At 50.4% G+C, this 22,535-nt stretch overlaps 1 protein-coding gene across 8 annotated transcripts in view; it reads left to right on the top strand.

Moving 5' to 3' along the window:
• ILF3 (interleukin enhancer binding factor 3) overlaps positions 1-16,256 on the top strand; it is a 41,002-nt gene extending 24,746 nt beyond the window's left edge. For 6 of the 8 annotated variants that reach the window (XM_023733194.1, XM_023733197.1, XM_023733196.1 and 3 more), the window contains 14 exons: positions 27-174; positions 1,519-1,610; positions 2,000-2,095; positions 2,694-2,805; positions 3,236-3,333; positions 3,902-4,013; positions 4,117-4,227; positions 4,591-4,790; positions 5,225-5,392; positions 5,797-5,934; positions 6,029-6,205; positions 6,299-6,452; positions 6,614-6,667; positions 7,132-8,467. In XM_023733194.1, the coding sequence (XP_023588962.1) occupies positions 27-174; positions 1,519-1,610; positions 2,000-2,095; positions 2,694-2,805; positions 3,236-3,333; positions 3,902-4,013; positions 4,117-4,227; positions 4,591-4,790; positions 5,225-5,392; positions 5,797-5,934; positions 6,029-6,205; positions 6,299-6,452; positions 6,614-6,667; positions 7,132-7,181 (1,710 nt within the window). In that variant the 3' untranslated portion in view covers positions 7,182-8,467. Of the gene's footprint in view, positions 1-26; positions 175-1,518; positions 1,611-1,999; positions 2,096-2,693; positions 2,806-3,235; positions 3,334-3,901; positions 4,014-4,116; positions 4,228-4,590; positions 4,791-5,224; positions 5,393-5,796; positions 5,935-6,028; positions 6,206-6,298; positions 6,453-6,613; positions 6,668-7,131; positions 8,468-10,167; positions 10,534-11,455; positions 11,585-12,215 lie in introns of those variants that run through there. The other 2 variants (XM_023733199.1, XM_004378342.2) reach the window with 2 other exon arrangements.
• Positions 16,257-22,535: the final 6,279 nt, after the last annotated feature.

Genomic DNA, 22,535 nt, shown 5'->3' with positions numbered 1-22,535 from the left:
TCTGAAAGTTGCATTTTCTCTTTTAGGCTGTTACAGAAGACAAGTATGAAATACTCCAATCTGTCGATGATGCTGCGATTGTAATAAAAAACACAAAAGAGCCTCCATTGTCCCTGACCATCCACCTGACATCCCCTGTTGTCAGAGAAGAAATGGAGAAAGTACTAGCTGGAGGTAGGGAGGCTAAGACGGGCCAGCAGGGCTCTGGAAACTTGGTGTTTGCTCACTATTCAAACGTGCTATTCAGTTTTAGACTGCCTTGATAAAAGGCTGTTGGTGTAGATTTGAACACCTTTACTCTGAAATCATCTCTCCCATTTGGTTTGAGTACTTGGGAGTTTGACAGCACAGTTGCCCTAAAAGTGAGTAGCACTTTTTATAGGGGATTGCAGCACATACTGTGTTTGTTTTAATCCTTGAATGTTCTCGTAAGTGTTACACTTGTTTTTCTGTTGAGCCATTCTCTGGCCTTGGAAAAGTGTGTCCCTGGTGTTCTTATGGTTTTTAAAATATTGAAGATAACTGGATAGTTCTGCATGAACATCATCATAGTAGAGTTGTGCAAACAGCTCGTGTTGCTGCAGAACTGAGGGTTTCTCCAGTTGTTCTCTTCGGTGGCTGCTTTTATCAGCACCAGGGATTAAAATGCAAAGAGCTGATACAGAGTTTTGGATAAAGTTCTTAAAAATTTTGCCATTTCCAGACTAAATCTGTGAACCTGGAAGACTGATAATGCTTTCACAATTGAAAATCCACCTGGGCCCCTCATGTGTCTCTTCTGTGTGGATTTTTTTTTCTCTGACGTCTCACATGTAAAGTAACGGTAACAGGCTTTATCTAAATCCTTGATGAAAAGATGGCAGAAAAGGCAGATGCTTTGGTTCTGTAGCAGCACGGGCTGACTGCTTCCTTCTTGCTGTTCTGTTGATTCCCGGTGATTCTGGCACCTGATTGCAACTACAAAGCCCTTGTAGCTTATCAACTTAGGGACTCTGGACCTTTGACCAACAGGACTCTCTCTGTCAAGGGCTGGGGGCTAGGGCAGTCGAGCCTGTGGGCGGAGGTGGCCCCTTTGCTGCAAATACCTGAGGGTATGGCTGTGGTAGGAAGCAGAGGAGGAGTTTCTTTCCACTCCCCACTACCAATTTTTTTTTTTTTCTATTGACGTTTTTAGCCCAGCTAATTTATTGGGATAATGTGGGGAGGAAGCAAGGTCACAGTGTATCAGAAGATAGGTTTCACCTATCTGTTCTCTCCCCAATGGGATTATTCCTTTTAGAATAACTTCCCACTTTTGTTTTTGTTTTTTTTTCTTTTTTTTTGGACGAGGCCACAAATTTTTAAGATTTCCTCTTGGGAGAGTTGAATGCACTCTAGCTTCTTCTTCCCTGGTCAAGGGTGGAGATGAACTCTTTAGGAGCCGCAGCTGCCCTTTAGGAAACTGCCATATCCCCTTCCCACCTGACAGAAACCCCTTGGTCAAACTGTACCTTGTCTTCTTATTCCATCCATGAATAGAAACGCTATCAGTCAACGATCCCCCGGACGTTCTGGACAGGCAGAAATGCCTTGCTGCCTTGGCGTCCCTTCGACACGCCAAGTGGTTCCAGGTTTGCATTTTGTTCTTCTATTTGTCTTTCGGTAGAGAATTCCTAAGTTTTAACGTGGCTGACTTTCACCATAAAGTTTAAGATTGAAGATAGCTGTGCCGAACTTAGCACCTGCGACTGTGCAGTTGCTACAGGAGCACACGTACGTAAATTTGATGTCCCCAAAGGAAGCTTGTAACTGTGCAGGCGGGTTGCTGCTGCTGCTGTGTTAAGAGTAATCTTATTCTTGGGCATGTGGTGAGATCACTACTCACCACACACTTGAAATGGTCATGAAACATGGACCATTTACCCTTGACAGAGTAGCACCGTGAGACTTCTGTTTTTCACGTTTGCCTTGTGTTCAGGGAGGTGCCTGTGTGTAAAAAGCCTGTGCTTTGTTACTCTAGGCCAGAGCCAATGGGCTGAAGTCCTGTGTCATTGTCATCCGGGTTCTGAGAGACCTGTGCACCCGCGTGCCCACCTGGGGTCCCCTCAGAGGATGGGTAAGGGTACCTTCTAGCTCTTGCCACCATGGGTCATTTGCCAACACAGAGGCCCCACCCCAGACCTTCCATATCCCAGGACTACTTTATAGTAACTGGGCAGGCAGTGGACCCATTGGGATGTGGTGAGTGGTCCTCATCAGAGTTGCTTGTTGAGCAGTTACTGTGTGGCACTCCCTGGGCAGGGACCCTCCATGGAGGATGCCCAGCTCAGTCTGCGGGAGGCTGGCCAGGCAGCACATCTCAGTACTATGTGGTCCACTCTAGAAAGAGGATGCTTTATGTAGATGCTCTTGGATAGGGGTCAGCAAAGTATGGCCCCCGGGCCAGTGCTGGCCACCCGAGTGTATTTTTACAGTCCCCAGCTAAGAATGGTTTTTGTATTTTTAAATGGTTACATATGAAATACAAGTACTTACATTATATACTCCATTTTGCCTCCTCCCCACCCAAAGCCTAAAATATTTAGCATCTGACTCTTTAAGGCCAGGTTTACTGATCCCTGCTCTAGGTGTTCTGCCTTGCCCCTAGTGAAAGCTCCTCAGTCTTGGTTGACCCTCTCTGCCAGGTGTGGCTAACAGGCTCTCTTGCCTTTCAGCCTCTTGAGCTTCTCTGTGAGAAATCCATCGGCACGGCCAACAGACCCATGGGTGCTGGTGAGGCCCTCCGAAGAGTGCTGGAGTGCCTGGCGTCGGGAATCGTGATGCCAGGTTGGGGCCTTCTGCTTTGCCAGTTGCAGGGAAATGACAGGATTGAGGCCCTGAGGCCGGTTCTTCACTGGTCCACTGACTGGGTTAGGGCAGCAGCAGCTCCGTGTCCACCCCCTAGGGCTGAAGCATGTGACTACCCTCTTGCACCATCATATCCAGCCCTGTGCCGGGTCCGCAGTTGTGATTTAGAGGGCGGATCCGGGGGCAGTGGTGACCCACTCCCACGTGACTTTCTTGCTCTGAGACACATGTGGATTATTTCTCTCAAGGGCTGGACGCCGAGTGGGTCACCTAGCTCGGCGTGTTTTCCAGAGCTGGGTGTGGATGGGGCGTGGGAGGGGGTAACGCACCTGATTCCCTCAGCCAGCACAACTCTTCAGAGATGCTAAAGGATAATCCTCTGCATATCTTCCTTGTTTCCTGCCTTCAGATGGTTCTGGCATTTATGACCCTTGTGAAAAAGAAGCCACTGATGCTATTGGGCATCTAGACAGACAGCAACGGGAAGATATCACACAGAGTGCGCAGGTATAGTCATCGCCATTGCAAACGTGAGCCCTTACCCAGTCTTTAATCACTGGCTTCCAGTTCCGTTACTGGGTATTCTCAGGGTAGCCACTGGATGCGTAGGTTCAGATCGGGGACCGAAGGCAAAGGGATCATGTCTGATACAGGGCGCCCCAATCTGGGCTGCTTCTTTCCCCGGGCGCCATGCGTGGTTGTCGTCTGCCCCCTCAGTCTGCTCGAGTGCTGTTTTCAAACACCGAGTTCGGCGAGGAGATGTTTGCTGTGTGGACTGCTCTAGGGGTCCTTCCCCTGCAGGCCCACCACGTGGCTCCGTGTGGCAACTAGTCCCCAGGTTGGGGTCTCCTGTATTCCTCTCAAGGGGGGTGGTCACAGGCTGGCCTTCCACCACAGCAAGGCTGGGCCCTAGCAGTCAGGCTCTCCCTGGCTGTTGAGGGACCCCTTGCTGTTGTAGGGGAGACCACTAGCAACCCCCTCAGCTCCTGCCCCTTCTCAGAAGGCATTAGTGAGCACATACCACTTGGCGGTGAGTGCAGGGCAGCTGAGTCAGTCTCCTCTTCCCCTTCTCCAGCACGCACTGCGACTTGCTGCTTTTGGCCAGCTCCATAAAGTCCTGGGTATGGACCCTCTGCCTTCTAAGATGCCCAAGAAACCAAAGAATGAAAACCCAGTGGACTACACCGGTAAGCAAGCAGCAACTTCCACGGGTGCGTCCCGTCGTTTAGGCTCCTGGCAGAGCAGAAGACCCAGATTTCTCAGCCACTCTGTCTTAATCTGCTCTTTCAGTTCAAATCCCTCCCAGTACCACCTATGCCATTACACCCATGAAACGCCCAATGGAGGAAGATGGGGAAGAGAAGTCTCCCAGCAAGAAGAAGAAGAAGATTCAGAAGAAAGGTACACTGACTTTATTGGTAGCCTGTATTTTATTGCCCGTCTGGCTCTGATTACAGTGCACCCTTACGTGCTGAGGCTGCTTTTGTTTCGTTTTGGGAGCATAATGTTCAAGTCCTTTAAAGAAATGCTAAATGTAAGGTGGGTGCAGAACACAAGTGGTATGGTTGGGCCTTAGCTAGTGACCACAAGGCTGGAAAAAGTGCAGGCCAGGCCTAGGGGTGTGTCCAGAGACTCCACTGTGTCATGTGACAAAAAGCAATCAAGAGTGACCTTTCTCCCTGATTGAGAATTGATCAAGTCCTCTCTGTGGCAGAGATCTGTTGACGTGCTTGCTTAGAATAATCTTGGTGTTTTCTTGTGTAGAAGAGAAGGCAGAGCCTCCCCAAGCTATGAATGCTTTGATGAGATTGAACCAGCTGAAACCCGGGCTGCAGTACAAACTGGTTTCCCAGACCGGGCCAGTCCACGCCCCCATTTTCACAATGTCTGTCGAGGTAGACGGGAATTCATTCGAGGCCTCGGGGCCATCCAAAAAGACCGCCAAGCTGCATGTGGCTGTTAAGGTAAGTGTGGCCAGGGGCAGTGTGGGCTGGTCTTCCTGGATGCAAACCCGTTTCTTCATCTTCGGATTCGTCAGAACCTTCATCCAGTATTTGAGGCCCAGGTGCGGACAGCAGGAGTTTTAGGAAGGGCGTGCAGACTGAAATGGTTAGATGTTTGAGCATTTGCCAGATCACACATGGCTAGGGGTCTTTGTTACTGAAGGTGAAAGCAGAGGTGCCACAAACCTGGCTGTGCATCAGTATGTCCTGGGAGTTAAAAAGGCAGAGACCCTCCAGATTGCCGGGCTCCACTGCTGGAGCTACTGATTCCAGGGACTGAGGGAGCTGTGGGGATAGAGGTGTGCCTGTCAGAACCCAAGTAGGTGACCAGGCAGTCCTGACACGGACAGTGAGCCCTCCCTCACCGGGCCCTGGGGGCCTCCCCTTCTCTGCAGGTGTTACAGGACATGGGCTTGCCGACAGGCGCTGAAGGCAGGGACTCGAGCAAGGGGGAGGACTCAGCCGAGGAGACAGAAGCGAAGCCAGCGGTGGTGGCCCCTCCCCCCGTGGTGGAAGCTGTCTCCACCCCCAGTGCTGCCTTCCCTGCAGATTCCACCGCTGAGGTGAGCACGGGGTGGGTGCTGGGAATGACTGACAAAGGACTCAGAAGGCGGCCCTGTGGCCTGTGAGCCCAGAGAGTTACTGGTCCTTTTTAGTTTGCACAAAAAGAGTAGGTCTCTGAGCCACAGCATAGAGGGCCTTCCTAATGTTGACCCAGCATCCAGGGCTCCCTGCGGTGGTCCATGTCAGCAGTGTGCCGTTCCCCAGAGAGTGCAGGTGGTGGTAGTCCTGTTCCTGGGAGTCTCCTCAGATGGTTTGGGAGAGACTTGGGGGCAAAGGACAGCAGGGTCAGTGGCACTAGGGCCTTAGCTTTGGACCAGGAGGAGAGTGGAATTGCTATTCCTTCAGCTTGTGCCTGGAAAGCCTGTAGCTAAGTTTGTTGGTTTTCCTTTTTGTTTCCCCTGAGAACGTAAAACAGCAAGGGCCGATCCTAACCAAGCATGGCAAGAACCCTGTCATGGAACTGAATGAAAAGAGGCGCGGCCTCAAGTACGAACTCATCTCAGAGACAGGGGGGAGCCATGACAAGCGCTTCGTCATGGAGGTGAGTGAGTGTGCAAATGGGAGGTGGTCTCTGGGTCAAGGTCCCCTGCCCCTGGAGAAGGGGCATGTGTGATCTCCTGACATCTTCTTTCCAGGTGGAGGTGGATGGGCAGAAGTTTCAAGGTGCTGGATCAAACAAAAAGGTTGCAAAGGCATATGCTGCCCTCGCTGCACTAGAAAAGCTTTTCCCTGATGCCCCTCTTGCCCTTGATGCAAACAAAAAGAAGAGAGCCCCAGTACCCGTCCGAGGGGGACCTAAATTTGCTGCTAAGGTATGTAGTTGCACTTGCCGCCTCTGGCCTTGGCAGGAATTTCCCCAGGGTTTTGAGGACAGAGTTAACGTAACTTGTTCTTGTTTCCTCTAGCCACATAACCCTGGGTTTGGAATGGGAAGCCCCATGCACAATGAAGTGCCCCCGCCCCCAAACCTTCGTGGTCGGGGAAGAGGAGGGAACATCCGTGGACGAGGGCGAGGCAGAGGATTCGGCGGTGCCAACCACGGAGGCTACATGAATGCTGGTGAGGCCCTTGTCCTGTGTTCTTTGTGTGCCTAGTTTGCATGTGACATCAAGCTCCGTGCTCCCTTGAGCGTGTTCAGTTCCTGGGGTCAGGCAGAGATGCAAAGAGGGGCAGGGCAGACCCGTATCCTGTCCCCGTAACCTTGTTCTGTTCTCTTCCAGGAGCTGGGTATGGAAGCTATGGATACGGAGGCAACTTGGCAACAGCAGGCTACAGTAAGTGTATATTTTTTTGTCTTGAGCTTGGGAAGAAGCTGCAGCTTAGCTCCTGGGCTTGAGTTAGAGCAGGGTTGCCCACCATCAGCAGCCTCCCTGAGACTTAGCAGGGGCACGTGCGTTTTTGTTTTTGTTTTTTTTGGTGATTAGGTTAGACTGTCCTCAGGTCCCCTTACCCTGCAAACATGTAATATATTCTTTAAATGTTAACACGCAAATTTGTGTGACTTCAAAGTTCCTTAAAAATCAGAATTTTAAATTTCTCTGCTTTAAGCCATGCGAAGCACCAATCCTGTGAATATTACTTTTCCTGACAGTGCACAGCTCTTGTCTTGAGAAGGAGCCTTCATTGGGGGGTTACAGAGGCAGAGAAATCTAAAACATGAATTTCAAATGTGGCGCTCTGTGCCATTTTTCAAAAGAATTCTAATTTTTTTTCTCTGCTCTGTCTCCCCCTTTTGTAGGTGACTTTTTCACAGACTGCTACGGCTATCATGATTTTGGGTCTTCCTAGAGCATCTAAAAGTATTGCACACAAAATCAACTTTTTACTCCACTTTTCTCGAACTCCAAAACCCAAAGTGTCCGTGCTGTGTCCCTGTGCTTCACTGGGTTTCTCAACCGTGGCTTTTCACCGCAGCTTGTCTGAAACTCTTAGCCTGCAGAATTTAAGACAATGGCAGTTTTTATCGTGATTTGCCTTTGAACTTGGTCATATTGAAGTTCACAATAAGTGGAAACACTTTTCAGAGAATGTATTTTTGTGCAGACTTGCACAGAATTCTAGAGCCAGCGTTGTTCCGCATCAAGGCAAAAGCCCACCTTTGCTTTTTATGGAAAGCATTACTTTATTTAAGAGACAGATAATGAAGCATTTTAATCTACCTTTGTCTTAATTTACAGCAGGTTTTGTATGAATTTTTAACCTTTTAACAAATTCCCAAATCTGGTTGATGCCTTTGACAGTAATGAAAACACATCTGAACCCAGAGTAACCGGCTTTTATTTTATAAGCATGTAAAATGTTGGGAACGTTTGGGGAGCTGTAAATTGTGCTAAGTTAACCTCCCGCCTTTTGTAAATGCTCTGGTGGGTTATTGTCTGGGGATGCGATATTTTGTGGCTGGTTTAGCTAGAGAGTGAACTTGAACTCTCAAAGGTATCAAAACTGTGCTTCCATTATTAGTGCAAGAAACAGACAGGCTATAAGGAGTAGAGAACGTGAAATTTTGCAAGTCCCAATCATAGCTGCAATTACATGGGATTCTGGATTTTTCTTTTTTAAATGGGGCTTTGAAAACTATTAATCAAGCAGAAAGAGCCTAGTATGCAGCCTCCTTCCCCAGTGAGGAGCCAGCCCACAGTGGGGCTGTGTTGCTGGGCACGCAGCCAGCCTGAGAGCGCCTGTAGTCTCTCTCATCTCTGTGTGCAGAGGAACACCAACGGACTCTACTGAGATCCTGTGTCCTGGCGGGAGTCCTTTTTGGGAACTCGTAAGAGTTTGGATCTGGTCTGCAGTTCTTTTTGCAACAAAGTCTGCCTCTGCGTTGACTTGCGAGATTTTGCGTTTGTTCAGGCAAAAACTGGTCAAAATGGTTACTACATAATTTGTTTCCAGGGGTTTGAAACATTCAGTGAAACTTTTTAAAAATTTTCTTGCATGATGTATTTTTTTTTTTTTTAGAAAGTTATTGTTTGAGAATAATGTCTTTTGATACCAGGAAATAGTTATCCTGAATGACGTTGAAAACTTCCCTACCCTTTATTTTTTTTTTAATCAATACATGTTAAAAGTAACAAGCCCTCGATACTTGGTGTCTTCATTCATGTGCTTCAGGAGGGGGTGGTGGAGCCACCTGCTCAGCCGTGGGGCCTAGTGTGGGACACTGGGGCAGTGGAGGTCGAGGGGACTCAGGGTGACTCTGAAGAGGACCTTCCTGTCCTCTAGTCTCCTCACTGAGCCTTCGCATGGTGCTTTCTTGCATTGTGGAATATGGCCTTCTCCTTGGTGGTTTGGCTTTGGGATGGGGGTCGGGCTGCCGGAAGAAAACAAACTGAAGTCTGCTGACCAGTTCTATCCAAATTCCCGTTCAAATCGTCCAAGACACCAGTGTGGAGTACACGTCTCCAGTGGGTAGAGGCCTGTGAGGACTCCAAAGGCCTGGCACACTTGGTGCTGAACAGGGGAAGGAAGGACCGGCTGTGTGGGAGCATCTCCTCGCCCTTCTGCCCATCTGGGCACAATAGGGCAGGCTGGGGGCCAGCAGCACCCGGCCAGCCCTGGCCATCTGGGCAGAGCCGGCGCCAACTGGCGAAGGTGGCTGTGTGCTCAGGCCACCAGCTTCTGGGAGCCCAGCAGCTCCGCTGCATCTGTTTTGGCCTGGGGATTGCCCGACTCGGGTGGAGGGCCACCCACACTGCCCGTCCTCCCCTTTTCCAGCCTCTTCTACTCTCTGAGCCTTCCCACCCCTGCTGAGAGACTGCTGGTGGAGGGCTCCCTGGTAAGGCTTCCACTGAAGTGTGGCTTGAGCTGACCCCCTCCTCCCCCCAAACAACCCAAGTCCCTGGTGGGGACAGTGTGTTGACAAATGTGTCCTGGGGTTTCATACCTGGTGACCAGAAGGGGAGCTCTTCACCGTGGCATTCTCAGCTTCAGGGCCTGAGAATGTGGCGGCCTTGCTGCACGCTTGTCAGTCCTGCTGCTTGGTCGTGCCCATGCCCAGCAGCTGTGCTGGGAACAAGGAAGAAGGGCCTCTGGGCGGTCTCCATGGTGGCTGCAGCTCAGGCCGCGTCCTGGACATTCTGTTTCCAACCTTACCCAGTCTCCCTTCCCCCTGAGGTTTGGAATCCTCCTTTGAGTCATGTGTGATATCGGAGACATCACAGGTCATTTGACCAAGTCTCGGTTTGTTCTTCCCAGAACCAGGTCAGACCAGTTGGTCTTCTAAGAACGGTGTTGTGTTTGGAGCCTCGTTAAAGAGCATCTCCAGGGTTATCGTCCAAGCCTGTGACTGCTGAGCCTTTTCCCAGCACAGTGGGGGGAGGTGGGGCGGCCAGCTGCTGCTCGGGGCTTTGCTTTTCCTGTCACCGTTGGGGACATCTGGGTAGCAGCTAGTCATGAATGTCATGCAGCACTCGGATTCCATCTCACTTTAATGTTGACATCCGCTGCAAATGCTGCTGCCGGCGTGCTGCCTGCCGCTGCTTGACACAGATCCAGTGTTGTCGGCCGCTGATGGGTGAGTGGAGCTGAAGGCTGGGCCAGCCCAACCAGGCTGCTGTGACGAGTGGAGCTGCCGCTCTTATCTCCTTCCTCTTTCCCTTTGCCTCGGCCCCGGGCAGCCACCTGCAGATGGAGCAAGTGGGGCTCCCGACTCTGTCCCCGGCCTGGGCAGGTGCTTGTGGGTCAGCCTTCAGGGCCCACAGCCGCGAGTTTTCTTTTCTTTCCCCTCCCCCTGCCCTTTTTTATGCTACGCCTGACCCGCTGCCTTCCTGTTTAGGTCAGTTCTACAGCAACGGAGGGCATTCTGGGAATGCTGGTGGTGGCGGCGGCGGGGGCGGTGGTGGCTCTTCTGGCTACAGTTCCTACTACCAAGGTGACGACTACAACTCACCAGTGCCCCCGAAACACGCAGGGAAGAAGCAGCCGCACGGGGGCCAGCAGAAGCCCTCCTATGGCTCTGGCTACCAATCCCACCAAGGCCAACAGCAGTCCTACAACCAGAGCCAGTACAGCAACTACGGCCCCCCCCAGGGCAAACAGAAAGGCTACAATCATGGACAAGGCAACTACTCCTCCTACTCAAACTCCTACAACTCCCCCGGGGGCGGGGGTGGATCAGACTACAACTACGAGAGCAAATTCAGTGAGTTGGCTTCCAGTGCCCCTCGGCCTGGCCAGGGCTCCGGGGCCCAGCGGCACATCCCGTGGAGTGGCGGACACCCAGCACTGCCCAGACCTGGCGGAGGGACTAGAAGGAGGACAGGCGGTGCTGGCTGCAGGGCGGGTGTTGAGAAAATCCAGGGGGCAGAATCCCCATGGCCCAAGTCTCTGTCGTTCCCTCCCCGTTGCACTCTCCGAAGGCAGGTGTAGGTAAGGCCTCTGTCCTGATGTCCCGGAGGCCATGGGTTGAGGCTGGGGCAGAAGGGTGGACTTTGCCAGTTCAGGCTGGACGGTTGCAAGGTGACCTCCTGAGCTTGGCTCTCCAGAGTGTTGCATCTAGTCCCTAAAAGCCTGAGTGGTTTCCTCAGTGGGCTAGAATGTTCTTCCCTGCTAGTGTTCCCCAGCTGCACATCTCCCTCCACTTTATGCACAGGTCCCGCAGGCAAGGACTGTGCTGGTGGCCTGGCTGGGAAGAGCTGGTGTGCATTTGGTCTTGCTCATGGAACAGCAGGCAGCAGTGAGGCTGGAGACTTTAAAGATGCTGTACTGTGTGTGGGGGGAGGGGAGGGGAGGGGGCTGAAGAGGAGAGGGGCTGGCCGTGCCATTCCTGAGCGGCTTGGAAGTTTGGGTTGGAGGTGGAGGTGGGAAGGCAGGATAGAACTCTGTTACTGAATTTGGTGACAGTCTGACCCAGGGTGAGGTAATCTGCAGGGCTCTGGCTGCCCACTGCACTTGGTCCTTGGGATGGCCTGTGCGCAATTTAAGCAGTCAGGACAGGGAGATCTGAAAAGATAGGGTCTCTGCCATGGGCCTGACAAGTCCAGCAGTGCACCACAGAGGCCCCCAACCTTGCCCAGCGGAGTCCTTCCCGAGGCCCTTTAACCACACTGTCTTCTCTCCCCCAGACTACAGTGGTAGTGGAGGCCGAAGCGGCGGGAGCAGCTACGGCTCAGGCGGGTCGTCCTACAACCCAGGGTCACATGGGGGCTACGGCGGAGGTTCTGGGGGCGGCTCCTCATACCAAGGCAAACAAGGTGGGCCTGGAGCGGCAGGTGGCACAGCACGGGGGGGCGTCAGCTCAGAGCCAGCTGGGGCAGCGCATTTGCTGTGATGAGGGTTGTGGGCCTGGTGTGAGCAGAGTGCCAAGTGGGCGGGGTTGTAGCGGCAGCTACCACTCGGCTTCCATGTGAGGTGCCAGTAGGGAGTGATGGGGCTGTACGGGGTGCACTGGCTCCTTCAGATGGACCCTGCAAAGACCCTGGCTTAGCCATACCAGCTTCTCAGGCTTGTCAGGTGAAGCCGGAAATCCAGACTTTGCTCTTGAAATTGCCCTACTTTCACTATCGGCACCTGTTTGAAGAAATGTTGACAGCACTGTGAGGCCACAGCGTCTGATGTGTGACCAAGGGTTTAGCCTTGTCAGGGACCCAAGTTACAGCTCCCGCTGCAGTCGAGTCTGTGAGTAGGCAAGTCATCAGCCCCCCTACCCCAAACCAGGGTCACACTGGTCCTGCTCTGAGGGTGATGGTGAGAGCTGATGATGTGTGAGGGGCACTGGGTAGAGCTGCTGGCCAGGACCACACTCGCTGGTGTTGGCTGGTGTCCTGAGCCCTGATGCCCAGGCAGTCCTGTCCCTTGCCTCTAACCCACACCTCTCTCTCTTAGGCTACTCGTCACAGTCGAACTACAACTCCCCCGGGTCCGGCCAGAACTACAGCGGCCCCCCCAGCTCCTACCAGTCATCACAGGGCGGCTATGGCAGAAACGCAGACCACAGCATGAACTACCAGTACAGATAAACCCCCTCCCAGTGGGGTGAAGAATTGTACCGTCCTTACACCCCATCGGAAGATTCAGTTTTTTGCATCACAGTTAACATGTCAACCAGCCCTTCTAGGCCCTCTCGCCTTCCCCCTCCCTGGTTCCACGTTGCCGTGTTGTGAGGTGCAGCTGGTCATTCCCGTGACCCGTCCTGTGACCCATATTTAGCCGTGTTTGGGACTCCGTGTCTTCAATGGTTTGTTAGTTACCATCACAACTTTGTCCGAGTAGAGTTTTTGAGTTCTTGCAGTTAAGTATTCCTCTGTCTATTTACAATTGGTGTTAGTGTTAACTCAGTTTGTCTTTAAATAGTTACAGAAGGGATACAACATCTGTTAATGCTTTTGTGAAGTGAGTTAAATGAGCTTTCTGTATTTTAATGCTTCAGTGTTTCAGTTTTATAAGTGAAGATTTTATTTTAAAAACCAGTGGGAAGGAGTGGGGTTTTTTTTTGTATGTTTGGATCATTCAGGCAGTAAATCTGAATTAAGCTGAATGTAGACAAATAAAAGAAAACTCTATGCCCGTCGTAGGCCTGGGCATCTGACCCGCTGGCAGCGTCATGGGCAGAGTCCTTGGCTTCGTCCCGCCCAAGGGAAGGCGGGCTGCGGGGGTGTTGGGACAGCAGCTAGTCCCTGGTCAGGAGACAGGGTTTGCCTACAGGCGTCTCTATGCCTTTAGTCTAAGGCTGGGAAGGGCCAGCACCTCAGTATAGGGGCTCCCCGTCAGCCCAGGCAGGCCCAGAAGGAACTGTGGTCTTCTGGACTCCGTGTTCCAGCTTGTGCCGCAGCTCTCCCCTACCAGTGGTCTGGCGGTTGAAGTCTGATCACAAAATTCAGGCACATACTGTTTTCTGCTCTGTGAATCCCCTTGTGGTTTCACATGCAATTGTCACGTCACCGTAGAGTAAAAGTTCCTCATAGGCTTGGTACTTCGGTGGTAGGTGTAGCCTGACTTGAGAAGGGCAGATTGAGTCTGGCTCAAGCCCTGCAGGATCTGGGCAACACTAACATGGATCTGTCTGTGCTGCAGCCACAGCCTTGTCTCCGCAGGGCTGTCCTAACCAGAGGGTCACGCTGGGGCATGCCCAGCCCTGTGCTAGTGGTTCTCAACCTGGGCAGTTTTGCTCCCCAGAGGACAGTTTGCAATGTTTGGGGGACATTTGTCACAGCTAAGCAGTGTTCCTGGCATCTGGAGAATAGATGATCCTGCAGATCTCTGCACAGAAGAACCCCCACCGCAAAGAACCTTCTGTGTCAAAATGTTGACAGTGTGGAGGAGGAAAAGTCCTAGCCTGGAGCAGTGCTCTTCAACTCAGTCTGCCTTGTAGACGGAGGTGGCAGTGGCTCTTGGATTGGCCTTCACCCAGGCCTGGGACTACACCTTTGTACCCTGGGCCGCCCTTTAGGGTCTCTTCCCAGCTTGCCAGCTGCCTGTGGCCTCAGTCACCTCTACGTCTTCTCAGACCAGGCGCCATTCTGGGCCCAGTGGCCTAGGCCACCCCCTGGCCTCATGTTTGGTTAACCATGGCCATCAGAAGTAAGGACCATTTTTTCTCGGGATCGTTCAGCTGATGGAGAAAATCAGATGTGCCTTCAAAGGATGAAATTGGTCTTCTTGGAGAGGTGAAAGGAAGAATTCTGCGCTAAAGGAAAATTGGAGGAGTTCTGCTAGACCAGAGGAGGCCCCAGATGCCTAAGGGCCCTGCACGGGACAAGACAGGAGCTGTGCAGAACTGACAGGCGGTCCACAGCATTCAAGTCAGCCTGAAGCCTCCTGCGATCTCTGGGCCTTTGATGGAAAGTGTCCATTACCCATTTCCTCTCCCAGACATGTCCAGGGGCTGGGACAAGAAGAGGCCCCCCCCCCCGGAGGAGAGAATGGGTACCTTGTGTTTGAGACAAAAGGATACAGGAGGGAACCGAGTCACTCAGCAACCTGGGGAGCAGCACCCTGCCCCGCCTGCTAAATACCTTCAAACTGGACAAGCGCTGGTATTCTCAACGTTGGCATCCCGTATAGTCCGTTTCCTAAGCAGTGACTACCACCAGCCCCTTCTGAATGCAGAGACACAGGAACAGAGTGGGAGAGGCTGTCCCTTCAGTCTTGACCTGGAGACAAGTCCTCAGGGTGCCTGGACTTGGCAGTGGAGTCTTCTGTCCTGGGTGGCTTGTCCCACTGAGCAGACTGCCTGTCTGAGTCCACGGGCCTGGCCCACATCTCTCTGAGGGCCAAGAAGAGTTTTATCAACCTGAAAGAGGATGTTCAGGCATTGGGCAGTATGAGAGGAAGCAGGTCACAGCCCCGAACCAGGAGTACATGAGCACGATTGTAAACAGCAATCTGTCCTCTTGAGTTCTGGAGGCCTTCTAGTCCGAAATCAAACCATTGGCCAGGCTGGTTCCTTCTGGAGTTGCTGAGGGAAAATCCATTCTCTGCTTCTGGTGGCTGTGGGCAACCCTTGGTGTTCCTTGACTTGCAGCTGCATCACTCCAGTCTGCTGGTTTTCACGTGACCTTCCACCTGTGTGTTTCTGTGTCTCAATTTCTAAGAATGACATCTTAATTAAATCTTCAAAGACCCTATGTCCAAATAAGGTCACATTCATGGGTACTAAGGGTTAAGGATAGGCTGTATCTTTGGAGTACACTATTCAGCCCACTACGGGGTGGGGCGGGGGTTTCTTCACTGGGGTGATGGCACCCGTGATGCAGCTGCCTAGCGGCAGCATGCCAGCCCTCAGGTCCTGCCACCCAGGACTTGGGTTCAGAGAGAAGGCTTTGGCACTGGGGTGCTCCACCCATTTGAGGCTGATGAGTGCCTTCCCAAGCCAGTTGCCTTTCATGTGCTTCATCAGTGAGCTGGTCAGAAGGGGTACTCGGGCGGGTAGGCCGTGAGGTCATCAGTGACCAGGGACACGGCACATTTGGAAGGAAGAAGGGGAAGGACCCCACATCTGAGGGAACACACTAGGATCCTGGTGGTTCTGGGTTAGTGTTGGTGGCCACCCATCTGCCTGTCTGCTCTCCCCACTGGTAGGGAAACATTCTCCCTCAGACCACTGGCCGTTCTTGTGTAGTCTGCAGTGCTTGCTCTGCCCCGAAGGACTCATGTTGACTGGGCACCCAGCCTGGCCCTCCGTGTCCGTTCTCCAGGTGAGAGCGCTGGACTGCCCTGCCTTTGCAGTTCCCTCCTGAGGCTACTAGTAGACAAAATTCCAGACAATTACGCAGCTGTTCTTGGGAGCATGCACGCCCATTCTAACCCATTCCAAATAAAATGGAGACTTTTTTGTTTCATTCACTTAGCATGTGTTCATTGGGTGGTGCAGTTAATTCACTGACTGGTTGGAGGTTTGAGTCCACCCAGAGGTGCCTTAGAAGAAAGGCCTAATGACCTACTTCTGAAACCGTATGGAGCATAGATCTCTGACACACAGGAGGTAGTCATGAGTTGCAGGTTGACTTACCAGCATTTTTTTTTTTTAATGTACCAGGCCCTGTGCTGTCTGCCAGGAATATGACAGTGAACCTCCTTCCTGATGTCATGGAGCTTCCAGCTCAAGGACCTCTGGGCACTAAGAAGCCCCTGTACCATTTATGGCAGGAAGTGTCAGGAAAGGCTTCCCATGTCTCACGTGCCAGGCAGAGAGAATAGCAAGCGCAGAATTTGAGAGTTAGGGGAGGAGAAGCATGGATTTTGAGGAACTGAGGTGGCTTAACTGTTGACAAATGCAAAGGGGAAGAGTGATGAGAAGTGTGGCTGGTCAGCGGAGGCCACCCAATGCACGGTGTTGATAGCCTGCAGAGGAGTTCTAACCTTCATCCTGAGGGCAGGGGGATCCCCCTGGCAGATTTCTGCTTCAGAACAATCCCTTTGGCTGTTGGGAGGAGAAGAGGTGTGTCTGAGGAGGGGGGAGATAGAGCCAGCAAGGGGGGGGCTTGAGTTCTGGAACTGCTGTTTTCAATTTCAGTTAAGTGTCGGACTCCACCCAACCTGGTAAAGGAGCAGCTCCCAGACTAGCAAGTGGGTAAAACTGCATGGCCCAGAGGGAACCAGCATCTCTCCAGAAGCTGGCACCCAGGCTCGGCATGCTTGGCACCTGGCCTGTGAGGCAGTGAGATCACAGGGACATCATTACAGCTCCTCCATCCCCGGCTGGGTAAGCCACAGAAAATGCCCTCCAGGTTCCTGGGACCCTAATTTAAAAGAGGTGTTCAACACCCGACTCTCCCAGGGGCTCTGGGTTCCCCGCTCTGTGTCCAGGAGTCCACCTCCTGCCTGTCAGGGCCCCAAGACCTCCGCGCCCTTATCTAAGTCCAACCTCTGTTACCCTTGAGTCAGTCCTGACTCATAGCAACCTTACATGACAGAGTAGAGTCGTCCCATAGGGTTTTTAAGACTGTAAGTCTTTATGGAAGCTCACAGCCATGTCTTTTCCTGCTGAGCGGCAGCTGGGTTCAAACTAGACCTTTCCGGTTAGCAGCCAGAAGCTTAACCCCTGCGCCACCAGAGCGCCTTGCCAACCGTCTGGCACCCGGTTTTCGTGGCTCCCCTGGGCAGTCTCGGGGACCCTAGGAGAGGATTGGAATAATCAGAACCCGAATGCTAGCCGCACATCTGGGATCCTGTGCAGGCCTCCACGTGAGGCGCTTTGAAACCGCCCACCTCCCCCACTGCAGACATCGGCGCTTCGGAGCATCTCACCGCACCTTCCCCGTCTCTTGCGCCCAGCCCGCAGTCTCCGCCCCCAAGGCCACCGCCGGGTAAATTTGGCCCACGTGGTCACTGCACTCCGCTCAGAGGACGCTTTGGCAGGCTGGGCCGCCTTGGGCGGCCGTTTCCCCGTCTCCAGGCAACGCTTGGCGCTGTCCACGGTGCTGAAGCCGCATCTCCCTGCTGCCGCCGGCTCCGGGCTCTCCCAGCCCTCTCAGCCATTGTTCTCCAGTTGCCCACCATGCCTTTCGCCGCCTCCTAGACGCTCCCGCCGCTTGTCGCAGGCGGGCTTTTTGCCTAAGCTGGTGCCATTGAGCGTCCGCTGGGTCTCCACCCGTCAGCTGACCACTTGGTGATAGAGCTCACGTCCCTCTACCTCCGCTAAGAAGCCGCTGCCCTTCATCTGGCTTAGAGGAAAGCCAAAGTCCTCGCCGCGGCCCACAGGTTCTCGCACGACCTCGCGCTGTCGCCGCCCTCTTGACCCCTCTCCCTCCAGCCACACAGACCTACCCGTTGCACTGGCAGAGATCCAGGCACATTGTCGCCTCAGCCTTTGCTCTTAGTGTTCTCACTGCCTGGAAAGCTCTCCCTCATCTCCTTCAGGCCTTAAATCTCAACTTCTTAGTGAGACCTGACCCCTACTCTTCTTAAAATAGTCGCTTCCCAACCTCTTCTCCCCGTCCCTGTGCTCTTTATTCCAGAGCACTTATGGCCACCTGACACATCGTATGTATTACTTACCTTGTTCACTGCTGTGTCATCTGCGGCAGGCACAGTGCCTGGCACTGGGTGGGTGCTCCATCAATGTTTGTTGAATGTATATTCGTGCATATAATTGGGCCCTGTGTATCTCCACAATGACCCCATCCCATTTTAAAGATGAGGAAACTGAGGCTTAAAGAGTGGCAGTCACCTGTCCAAATTCACCTGGTTTCTGAGTGGCAGAGCCTGAATCTACTTTCAGGTTTCTCATCCCTGCTCTGTGCTGCCTTGTCCTTCAGTTAGGAGGGCTGTTCCTTCATTCCTGGCAGTCCCTGGTTGGTACAGTTAACATGCTCAGTTACAATCAAAAGGTTGGAGCTTCAAGACTGCCCAGAGGTGCCTCAGAGGAAAGGCTTAGTGACCTCCTTCAAAAAAATCAGCCATAGGAAACCCTATTGAGCACAGTTTTACTCTGACACATATGGGGTCGCCATGAGTAGGAGTTGACAGCCACTGGTTTTCAGATCGTGTTTTTAACAAGTCACTTGTAAAAAAGGCATTTTAAAGACATACTTAAACATGAACTAGGTATTAGAAGGTATTCTTATTTGTTTTAGTGGTGATAATGGTATTGTGGTAATGTAAAAAAAGTGTTTATCATTTAAAGATACATACTGAAGTATTTATGAAGAGATAATACAATGTCTTGGATTTGTTTTAAAATATTAGAAACAGGTGGTGAATGAAATAAGGTTGGCCATGTGTTGGTAATTATTGAAGCTGGGTCGTGGGCACAAAGGATTCATTATGCAGTTATCACATGTTTAGACAGCATGTGATAGAGAAAGTCAGGTGGCATAGAGATCTCCTGGAGGGGCAGGGGGGCTACATAGCGGGAATACTATCCTAACGCCCACCCCAGAAGTGGACAAGTGAAGAAACCTCTGTTGTAATGACTGAGCACAGAGACTGTAGCTGACTCTACAAACCTCCCCATGGCTGGACTCTAGAAGTAACTAGATTTGCTTCCACCTATGAATTTTCCTGCATGTAGCTTTAGCTGCAGCTCGTAAGTTTTGAATTGGAGTGATCTTATTTTCACCAATCTGTAACACAGATGTAGCTGCCTCCAACCCAGGCCCCCAGTGGATTCCATCCCAAGGGCCTATTTCTTCTGAACACTGTCTTGATTCCAAATGTGATTGGCAGAGCTGGCCAATGTACCTGCTGCCTGGTTGCAGAGAAGGTTAGGAACATATCGGGCATGGGCACTGTCATGGATTGAATTGTTTCCCCTCAAAATATGTGTCAACTTGTCTAGGCCTTGATTCTCAGTATTGTGTGATTGTCCACCATTTTGTCATCTGATGTGATTTTCCTATGTGTTGTAAATCCTACCTCTATGATGTTAATGAGATGGGATTATCAGCAGTTATGTTAATGAGGCAGGACTCAATCTACAAGATTAGGTTGAGTCTTAAGTCAGTCTCTTTTGAGATAGAGAAGTGAGCAGAGAGACATAGGGACCTCATACAACCAAGAAACAAAAGCCAGGAGAATAGCAAAACCTTTAGACCCAGAGTCCCTGCACTGAGAAGCTTCTCAACTGGGAAAGACTGATGACAAAGACCTTCCCCTAGAACTGACAGAGAGAAAGACAGCCTTCCTATGGAGCTGGCGCCCTGAATTCAGACTTCTAGTCTCCCAGACTGTGAGAGAATAAATTTCGCTTTGTTAAAGCCACCCACCTGTGGTATTTCTGTTGTAGCAGCACAAGATGACTAAGACAAGCATCTTATGTCAAAAGAGGCAGCTTCAGCCCATTCAATATTCCCTAGACACAGGGAGGGGGGGTCAGATACTGGGTGGCCAAAAAAGGCAGGGAATATAGCAGCTTCACAACAGCAAATCTGGATGAACTTTAATCCAATCAGCCATTAATCCAATCATGGTGATGGCCCTCCAGAGTCCAGAGAATCTCCCTGAAACACACCTGAAGCTTCAGGTACCCCAGAATTCTGAGAAGGTCAGAGCTCCGTGGGGAGAGTGTCCTGTAAAGGACAAAGACTCTCCAATTGGTTAAAATAATGGGATACAGTTTGAAACTTAAACCACTGAGACTCACTCAACCATGGCCAATAAAGTATTAGTTAACCTAACATAACGATGTATAAAACAATATACCATGACCAAGTTGGGTTTATCTCAGGAATGGAAATAACCTTTAGAAAATAAGTCTATGCAATTCGGAAAATATATTAAACAAGACAAATACACAGTTATCCTAACAGATATAGAAAAAGTGTTAGACAACATTTATTCATGGTAAAAGTCTGTTAGTGAACTACAAATTGAAGGGATTTTTTTTTTACTTAACATAGCGCACCTTCAGAAACTTTACAGGGGACATCATAATGGTGAAATGTTAAAAGCATTTCCTTTAAAATTCCTTAAAAAATGTATTGTAGGGAGTAAAGGACAGAAACTGGAGACCAGTGAAGAAGCTAAGGCAATAGTCCATGTAAGAGATGCTGGTGACAAGACTAGGATGAGGGCTATGAAGGGGATGTGAAGTGGTTGATTCTGGATAGATTTCGGAAGTGGAGCCACCAGGACTGGCTGACAGATCTCAGATGTAGGGAGTGAGAGACAGTGAGAGGTCAAGGACCATCCTGAAGTTTCTGGTCTGAGCTCCTGGAAGGACTGAGCTGCTGTTACTGAGAACGGGAAGATGGAGGCAGTGGGTAACCTTGGGGAGACAATCAAGAGCTCTGCTTTGGACATGCTTATGCTGGAAGCCTGTGGGATACCCAGTGGAGATGTCAGGGAGGCAAGAGAGAAAACTGTGCTGAGAATTAAAATTTGTGTATGTATGAATGTGTAGAGATTTTTAAAAGCATATTATCAGTTACAGGTGATGTTATATAGAGTGATGGGTGTGGAGGGTTCTTTTTTTATTGTTTTTATTGTTTCCCATACAAAAATTTATATATACATTGTTATGTGACTTCACCACTCAGCTAAAAGAGTGTCCCGGGGCGATACTCTCGGAGTTTCTCCAGTCTGTCAGGCCAGTAAATCTGGTCTTCTTTATTTTTTTGTGAGTTAGAATTTTGTTCTACATCCTTTTCCAGCTCTGTCCAGGACCCTCTATTGTGATCCCAGTCAGAGCAGTCAGTGGTGGTAGCCGGGCACCATCTGGCTGTACTGGACTCAGTCTGGTGGATGCCATGGTAGCTGTGGTCCATTACTCCTTTGGACTAATCTTTTCCTTGTATCCTGTTCTCTTCATTCTACCTTGCTCCCAAAGGCGTGAGACCAGTGGAGTATCTTAGATGGCTGCTCACAGGCTTTTAAGACCCCAGACGCTACTCAACCAAGGTAGAATGTAGAACATTGTCTTTCTAAACTGTTGTATCAGTTGAGCTAGATGTTCCCTGAGACCATGGTCCCCACAGCCCTGTGCCCAGCAATTCAGTCCCTCAGGGAGTTTGGATGTGTCTGTGGAGCTTCCATGACCTTTCCTTATACAAGTTGTGCTGGCTTCCCCAGTACTGTATACTGTCTTACCCTTCACAAAGTTACCACTTGTCTATTGTCTATTTAATCCCCCCCCCCCATCCCTGGTAACCAACAAAGATTGTTTCTTTTTGTGTGTAAACTTTTACATGAGTTTTTACAATAGAGGTCTCATACAATATTTGTCCTTTTGTGATTGACCTATTTCACTCAGGATAATGTCCTCCAGTTACATCCATGTTATGAGATGCTTCACAGATTCATCATTGTTCTTTATTTCATTGCATTTACTGCATTGTTCTTTGTTGCATAATACTCCATTGTGTGTATGTACCATAGTTTGTTTATCCATTCATCTGTTGATGAGCATCTAGGTTGTTTCAATCTCTTTGCTATTGTGAACAGTGCTGCAATGAATATGGGCGTGCATATGTCTATTTGTGTGACGGCTTTTGTTTCTCTAGGATCTATTCCTAGGAGTGGGATTGCTGGATCATATGATACTTGTATTTCTAGCTTTTTAAGGAAGCGCCAAATAGATTTCCAAAGTGGTTGTACCATTTTACATTCCCACCAACAGTGTATAAGTGTTCCAGTCTCTCCACAACCTCTCAAGCATTTATTATTTTGTGTTTTTTGGATTAATGCTAGCCTTGCTGGGGCGAGATGGTATCTCATTACAGTTTTTGATCTGCATTTCTCTAATGGTTAATGATCGTGAACATTTCTTCATGTGTCTGTTAGCCACCTGAATATCTTCTTTGTCGAAGTGCCTGTTCATATCCTTTGCCCATTTTTTTAATTGGTATTTGTCTTTTTGTTGTTGAGGTTTTACAGTATCTTATAGATTTTAGAGATTAGATGCTGATCGGATTTGTTGTAGCCAAAATTTTTTTCCCAGTCTGTAAGTTGTCTTTTTACTGTTTTGGGGAAGTCTTTTGATGAGCATAAGTGTTTGATTTTTAGGAGCTCCCAGTTATCTAGTCTCTCCTCCGGTGCTTGTGCATTGTTACTTATGGTTCGTATATTGTGTTTATGCCATGTATTAGGGCTCCTAGCATTGCCCCTATTTTTTCTTCCATGATCTTTAACGTTTTTGATTTTATATTTAAGTCTTTGATCCATTTTGAGTTAGTTTTTTTGCATGGTGTGAGGTATGGGTCTTGTTTCAGTTTTTTGCAGATGGATATCCAGTTATGCCAGCACCATTTGTTAAAGAGACTGTCT

Source organism: Trichechus manatus, unplaced genomic scaffold (assembly GCF_000243295.1).
Source record: "Trichechus manatus latirostris isolate Lorelei unplaced genomic scaffold, TriManLat1.0 scaffold00057, whole genome shotgun sequence".
Taxonomy (NCBI): Eukaryota; Metazoa; Chordata; class Mammalia; order Sirenia; family Trichechidae; genus Trichechus; species Trichechus manatus.
The sequence above is the reverse complement of the archived record's forward strand: the minus strand, read 5'-3'. Positions and strand labels throughout refer to the sequence as shown.